The 8,213-nt window shown below is 39.5% G+C and overlaps 1 protein-coding gene across 1 annotated transcript; it reads left to right on the top strand.

Moving 5' to 3' along the window:
- Positions 1–258: 258 nt before the first annotated feature.
- Positions 259–8,014, top strand: tnnt2b (troponin T type 2b (cardiac)). The gene is made up of 10 exons (XM_080000908.1): positions 259–284; positions 1,923–1,944; positions 2,027–2,090; positions 2,269–2,385; positions 2,943–3,020; positions 3,566–3,667; positions 3,753–3,865; positions 4,316–4,406; positions 4,684–4,724; positions 7,424–8,014. The coding sequence occupies exons 4-10, from the start codon at positions 2,287–2,289 to the stop codon at positions 7,461–7,463; spliced, it is 564 nt and encodes a 187-aa protein (XP_079857034.1). The 5' UTR covers positions 259–284; positions 1,923–1,944; positions 2,027–2,090; positions 2,269–2,286; the 3' UTR covers positions 7,464–8,014.
- The last annotated feature ends 199 nt before the right edge of the window (positions 8,015–8,213 follow it).

Here is an 8,213-nt window from a genome sequence, read left to right as displayed (position 1 = left end):
GTAGGGAGTGAATGTTGCTCTAAAATCACTACTAAAACTTGTTTTCATTTACTTTAATCTCCTCTCCTTCTAAAAAGCAGAACTGTGGACTTCTCTTCAACCCTATATTTCTCTAGGATTTTTTTACTACCTGTATGCATGTGTGTTATCGAACAGTGTTTAAAATATATATTTCTAGGGTTGAAGCAGGTCACAGCCTGTCTGTAGGGTTTATCTTTCTCTGTTGTCATAACAATGACTGTATTGTCTGTCACCAGACGCTGGAGAGGATAATGACGAAGGAGGTACGGGAAGTTCAAACCCAATGGCAAAACATGGGGATTGGCTTTCGGGTGAAATTTATGGAAAATGTAAAAAGTTCACGCTACAGTGATATTATATCATGAAAGTAGGGCATTTAAGTAGAAGCATGCAATGGTGATTTCCTCATCTCAAACAATTTATTGAAACAAAAGCCAACAACAGTGGTGGGTTTACCACAACAAAAAATGGCAATGTCTCAATAACTTGTCATGTGCCCTTGAGCATCAATTACAGCTTGACAACGACGTCTCATGCTGTTCACAAGTCGACTTATTGTCTGCTGAGGCCTGGCCCCCCACTCTTCTTGAAGGGCGGCCCTCAGGTCATTGAGGTTCTGGGGCACAGAGTTACGCCTCTACACGGCGACTCAGCTGATCCCATAGGTTTTCTGTGGGATTCAGGTCTGGAGAAAGTGCAGGCCACTCCATTTGAGGTGCCCCAGTCTCCAGCAGCCGTTCCCTAATGATGCGACCTCCATGAGCTGGAGCATTGTCGTCCATGAAGATGAAATGAGGCCTGTGTTGTTCATGCAGGGGCACAATGACTGGATTAATGATGGTATTCAGGCAGTATGGGCTTGTCACTGTACCATTCACAAAGTGTAGGGCAGTTCTGTATTGACTAGACACACCTGCCCACACTGTAACACCCCCACCACCATAGCGCTCTCCTTGACGTCTCCAACATCGCTGGCGGCCATCATTTCTGCTCAACGTGAATCGACTTTCATCAGAGAACAGCACTGAGGCCACTGGTCCCTCGTCCAGCGTGAATGCTCTCTGGCCCGTGCAAGACGATGATGCCTGTGCCTGGTGGTGTGGTCAGGTACCCTCGTAGGTCGTCTAGCACGCAGACCACGCTGATGTAAACTGTTTCGAATGGTCTGACGTGACACTTGGGTGCCTGTCACCTCCCTTAAATGTGCCTGGAGTTAAGTGGCATTCATCATCCGGTTCCGCAGGGCACTGTTCATAAGGAAGCGCTCATCAGGGTGGGATGTGGTCAAAGGACGTCCACTTCTATGCCTTTCTGTGACTCTTCCAGTCTCTCTGTATCTCTGTTGCAACCTGCTGATGACACTCTGTGACACTCTAAGCTCAGTGGCCACTTCCCTCTGAGAACATCCTGTTTGAAGCCTCGCAATGGTGAGGTACTGTTGATCAGTTGTTAGGTGTTGGTCTTGGTCTCATGATGTCAAAATATGAACAGCATGATGAAGAGGACTGTTTAAATACCAATTCTATTTGAACCAGGAAATGTATTGGTCGATTCATCGATCAAACACCTATTGTGAATTTTGCCGTTCAGCTCCTTGTTAGAGAACAGCAAGTTGTGCAAAAAGTACTGAAACATTGAACAGTTGGACATGTGCATTCAAAAGTTTAGAGAAGGTCAAATTAAGTTCACCTGTAAAGGTTATAGTGCATTTTAGGTTCATCCTGAAATTTCACCCGAAAGCCGTATATCCCTAACTTTTTGTGAGGTGTGTGTGTGTGTGTGTGTGTGTGTGTGTGTGTGTGTGTGTGTGTGTGTGTGTGTGTATATGTATATATATATATATATATATACACACACACACAGATAATAACTATTGTACTTTTCTGACTTTTCAATCACAGAGGAGGCGAGGCCCAAGACGAAGTGAGTACAAACTGCTTAATTTTAAATTACATTAGACATTGGAGAATTCCCCGTCCATGTTAAATTGTTTTCTTCTCCTCAGATCAGGCTTTGTACCCGGCTTAGCGGCTCCAAAGATCCCAGATGGAGAGAAAGTGGACTTTGATGTGAGCGCATGTTACTGCATGTCACGGTTGGTTTCGTTGTTGTTTTTTGCGCTGTTTCTCACCACACCCACCCTCTCTCTCTCTCTCTCTCTCTCTCTCTCTCTCTCTCTCTCTCTCTCTCTCTCTCTCTCTCTCTCTCTCTCCCTCCCTCCCCCTCTCTCCCACGCTCCACTTGCAGGACATCCATCGCAAGCGTATGGAGAAAGACCTGACCGAGCTCCAGACCTTGATCGATGCTCATTTTGAGAGTCGCAAGAAGGAGGAGGAGGAACTGCTCAACCTCACAGACCGCATCGTAAGGTCCTCATTCTCCTCCTTGAAGTGAGATGACACAGAAAGTACATTAAGAAAAATTATTTGTTAATAATGTCTTAATGGCTTCTGTCATGTGTCAGTGTTCACTAATGAAAGGAAATATATTAAAAAAAGATTTCAAAATTACAAACTTATTATTTTTATTTTAAATTATATAAAAAATATTTAAATTGAATAATATAATTGTATTATTTTACATTTTTTAATTAAAAACATAAAAGTAAAACAATAATAGTAAAAAAAATATAGATCTCTATGTCTTAAGTTTATAGGTGTAGATAAATGTATTATATGAAGATTCTAAAAATATCTGATAAAAAAGTTTATCAGTTATTACAGTTAATATGATTAAGATAAGATTATATATAAAAAATATATATATCATAAGATATTAGTGAATAATATTGAAACAAAATAATCATATATTTAATCTCAAATATTAAGGTGTTAAAATGTGTGTGTGTGTGTGTGTGTGTGTGTGTGTGTGTTTTTTTACTGTATATGTTAATAATATATATTTTTTCCTTTTGAGCACAGGAGAAACGACGGTCTGAGAGAGCAGAGCAAATGAAGATCCGAACGGAGAGGGAAAGGGAACGGCATAACAAACTGGCTGTGCGTATGTCTTCCCATGTGCTGACTCTAATTATCTGGATAATTTTCATTTCTCAGTATTTGTTTCAACATGCCGGCCAGGCGTAGTTTCAGAATTTCCAAAGAAACGGGTAATCTCTTACTCATACAACTGGGCTGAAAGCATCTCTGTAATGTCAGCTGTTCTGTAGCATGGTGGAGAACCCCACCCAGGACCCAGGTTTGATAGGTGAACACAATTAAATTTCAGTCAGCACCCCGATGACAAAAACTCTAAAATATGAATCACTTTATCTACCTGCCTATATGTCTGTCTATATATTTTTTATTTTATTGTTCATTTATTTTACCCGGTTCGTCTCATTGAGATTATTCAGAATTGCTTTTATAAGAGCGACCTGGCCGAGAAGGCAGCAGACATTTTTAGAGAATTCACAGCATAAAACATATAATGACAAAAAAGGTATAGAAGGTCAGTCATACAATATTTACACTTAGAAACTGGAAAAAAAAGACATTATTTCCATATCTATCCATCTATCTATCTATCCATCCATCTACTGTAGGAGGAGAAAGCCCGGAAAGAAGAGGAAGAAGCAAGGAAGAAAGCAGACGATGATGCTAAGAAGAAGAAGATTCTCACCAGCCTGAACTTCTCTGGGTACAAGGTGAGACCAGCCATTGTTTTCTTCATAACAACAGTGAATATTCCCAACTGAGGTCTCCTGTAATCTCTGTCCATCCAAACCACAGACACAGAATAAAGGAGGAACCAAAAGTCAGACAGAACGCGAGAAGAAGAGGAAGATTCTGAGCGATAGGCGTAAGGAGTTGCACGTCGATCACCTGAAAGAAGACAAACTCAGGTAGAACCCCCACAAATAACCTATACAAATAATTATATCTGATGGATGCAAGAGACACCAGAAGGAATATTGGTTTTTTTTTATGCTTTTATGGTGAATAAAACCAGTTCAACACACACTTTCTCACTTAAAAAGAGAAACGCTTTTTAAAATTTTTTTTTATTTTTTTTATTATTTAATTTATTTCATATTAATTATTTTATTATAATGTATTAATATTATTTATATTATTTTAACTTATGTTATATTTCTATTACATTATTTGATTTTAAAATGTTATTATTCTTTTATTTGATTTATATTAATGCAGATTGCCATACGCAAAGGTTTGGTTAATACATCAAACTCTGCCACAAAACCTGATAAGAAGTTAAAGTCTATTGGTGTTTTTCTATGACTTACAATGTGAGGGCTTCTCTCATTTCTTTTAAATTCTCCAAACACAAAAAGGGAAAAGGCCGACGAACTCTGGAAATGGGTGCATCAGCTGGAGGCAGAGAAATTTGAATTGCAGTACAAATACATGAAGCAGAAGTACGAGGTTAGAGCAACCACACATTCACCCAATGGGGCTCTCCTTAAATATGTAGGATGTGCTGCCAACATGACAGAACTGATACTGACTGATATAGAGACAACCTAACACACACACACACACACACACACACACACACACACACACACACACACACACACACACACACACACACACACGCACACACACACACACACACACACACACCCACACACACACGCTCAAGGTGCAAATACTCAAGGTGTTAACCATAGGTTAACCAGATGTCACCTCTGCAACTCAGGTCACTGTGCTGAGAAACCGAGTGAGCGATCATCAAAAAATGTGAGTATTTTTTATTTATTAGAGACCCAACTATGAGGGACTTTGAGGGATACTTTAAAGAAGTATTTTAATTAATGTGGAGCATATATTTGAAAAATATAATAATAATAAAAAAAAAAAAACCTTAATGATAGTTTAAGTGAAAATCAATCAGATAGATGTGTGGTGGATTACATTACAAATCCCAGAATTCCATTCGAAGCGGCAGCTTTTTGGATTTTCATTGGAATTTTTGGAACTCATATTCGACAATTTAGTGACAATAACTGCGTCGTCAAATTCACTAACTTTCACTTCAGTGCATTGTTGCAGGAAAAGGTGTGGTGGACCCCACCACCGGCAATGGAAACGGCATATAGACGATAACATGCAGAACGCTAATAAATTGAATTGCTTATAAAGTGTCAGCTAAATTTATATGGGATAAATATAAAATATGAGATTTTTTAAAAGAAAATAATCTTACGGATTACCACTTTAAATATTGAATTCATTATTGTAAACCATCGCCATCAGAATTAAGGTTTAAGTGGTAATAAAATCATCGTTGTTTCATTTATGTTGTCATGTATACCTCGCACACTTCCTTGTAAAAATACCTATTTAAACTCTCGAAGAGCACCACTGAGCCTGTCAAAAACGTGTCAAATTTAAGAAGAGGAAATAGGGCAAAACAAAAAAAAAATTACCAGCCCAGCATTAGCTCTCTCCGACCAGGTGAACAGACGCTGCTAATTCCGCGCTAAGACCGCTAAGCCTGGGCCCCCGGTGTCCAGGCTCACCGAGCGACCTCATCGAGTTCCCACCTCCTTCCGAAAAGCCCTGCCCAAAACCACCACCACCTCCCCCTCTGTTTCGGAGACAGCTGCAGTACAGCACCTAACAAAACAGGCATGCGGTAGCAAAATGCACGGGTACTGTAAGAAAGGAGTTTTAGAAAAGGGCAGCCCACGGATCAGAGCACAAACAGAGGGAGGAAGGGATGGGGTGGCAGCTCGACAGCTGCAGCCTAAAAACGCTCTGTGACCCCCCCCCCGTTGCCATCCAGATCATTTGGGCCCATTTGTTTTATCACATGCCATGCAATTCTTACACTGGACTTTGACGTGAGATTATGCAAGCCATAGCCTGCTTTGTCTAAAGTACACTTTAGAAATTCATAATAATTGTTTCTTGAACTTAATGTTTCTTTGTTTCTGATAAGGGCTATTTTATTTTCAAAACATCAAAAAAAAAAAAAAAAAATTATTAATAAATAAATGATTTACTACTACAGTGCATTTTCACTCATTTGTGAATTTTAGATTTTTTTAATTCAATTAATTCCTTAATTTAACATACTACACCCATCGAATGGAGTGATTTCATTTATACATACCGTATTTCCTCAAATATAAACTGGTAGTCAGAGAAAAACTGGGCCTCTAATAAATGCTTGGGGCATAGTCAACACGAAGATTCATTTCAGGGGTGGGTAGCTCAGGAGGTTGAGCTGGTCGTCTAGTACTCTAAAGCTTGCTGGTTCGATTCCAGGCTCCTCCTGCTAGCATGCTGTAGTGTCCTTGAGCAAGACACTTAACCCCTCATTGCTCCTGATGGCTGCGTCCGTCGATGTTTGAATAATTGTAAGTCGCTTTGGATAAATGGTAAATGTAATTTACTTACTGCTTCTTAGCAGATTGCAGATCGCCTAATGGGGCACATGCCCTGCTCTGAGCTCGAGTGCGCCAAGCAGGAAGTTCAAGGCGAACTCTGAAAACTGTAATTTCCCCACCGGCTACCACCACATGTGAATCTTACGGTAGCTACGAGCTCTCTCTTTTTTCACTTGTTTGCATGGCATGGCACCCAGGCGGAAGTTTGATCTAAAATTCATACTAAACTATGATCAAATATACTTATTATACAGAGGGAATTTGATATAAAAGGCCTGGTACCCTCTGCAGTTGAGGTAAATAGAAGTCCAGGAAATACAGGTCGACACTTTAAAACACGAAAACAACAACAATAAACACAATAAATACAACTCAGCAATTGATAGATAACTCCTTTCAAGTTCAAGTTGACTCACCTCATTCACTCACATCATTTAAGGTTGTTGTTGTTGCTGTTCTGCCAATTTTGAATAATGAGTAAAACAAAATAACAACTTTTTGACCGATACTTATTGTCTGCAGAAGTGATAAATAGTTTTATACGTTTTATATAAGATCAAAATAAGACCAAAAAAAAATGTCATTAATCCCATTAAATATCACTCGTTACCTCAAGATTTTACACCAAAACCAATCCACGGTGGAAGGTGCAGAGTGCTGGGTGTTTTTTTTTTTTGTGAAAGGACAACTCTGGACAATAATCAGGTCTGGACATTATCTGGACATTGTCTGGAGTGCATGTGTGAAAGCAGCTCCTGATTGCCACGTGTGATAAGAAGACAGGAAATAATCCTCCCAAAAAATGGAACTTTGCAGTCGTACTTCAAGCCAAATGTTTATGCGCAAAGATAATTATCTGTAGGGGAGGAATCCTCCCTGGGGTATAAGGCGTGTTGGAGATGGATCACTCACACTCTTACACATGACAGCGGCAGGAGGGACGACTTTGGAGGGGAGGTGTTGGAAGGAATTGTAGAACTCTATTAAAGTCAGTTTCTGATCTGACTTGACATATTTCGCTCTCACCTTCTGCTTCCTTCTCAGTTCAAAGGGAGGCCGCAGCAAACGTGGCCTGAGAAAGTAAGGTCCCGTTGCTACCGGAGGAAAACTTCTCGTACTTGTTGAACTTCACAGCGTGGTGAAAACAGTGTCATTTTTTTATTTCTGAAACAAAGAAGAAGATTTTATTGTTGTTGTGAATTTGAATTTATACAAGTTTGAAAATATTATGCAGGTGTGACGTTTCCCTTTAGCCGCACGTTAAAAAGCCTCAACCCTTGTTTTTTTGGGGGTTTTTTTTAACATATAAAATTTGCATCCTGTATCTTTTGTTTGGAGAATTAAACGACATGAATCGACAGGCTGCCTTGGCTTCCTGGGCAGTGGGAATTAAAACAAAGAGCTCATTCAGTGTTTTGTCTGCCGCACCTTCGTGACGCTTAAAATGCAGGCTAAACAAAAAAAATGTTTTTATTGTCCTGCCAACTCAATCTTTCTTTTTATAGAGTGTGGAATTGCGATACCCTCCAAAATATATTTTAACTGATGTGGGCATGCACCCGAGTTTTATTTTCATGTACGAGTGAAAAACCATGCAGCCAAGTGGTGAAGAAATAAAATGTTTAGTACATAGGATTATGCATTCTGACTTGTAATTCAAAGTATTAAACGTGTATTTAATTTATTTGCAACTCATGTGGCGCCAAATTGCAATCCCTTCAAGGACTGCAAGAGTCACGATGTCACTGGGGACATCCACATTTACCTGCTGAAAATAAAAATAAGGCATAATAAATGGCTTAAATTTGAAGTTAAAATGAAGTTCTACTTAATC

The sequence above is a fragment of the Zeus faber genome (assembly GCF_960531495.2).
Source record: "Zeus faber genome assembly, chromosome: 5".
Lineage (NCBI taxonomy): Eukaryota > Metazoa > Chordata > Actinopteri > Zeiformes > Zeidae > Zeus > Zeus faber.
The sequence above is the reverse complement of the archived record's forward strand: the minus strand, read 5'-3'. Positions and strand labels throughout refer to the sequence as shown.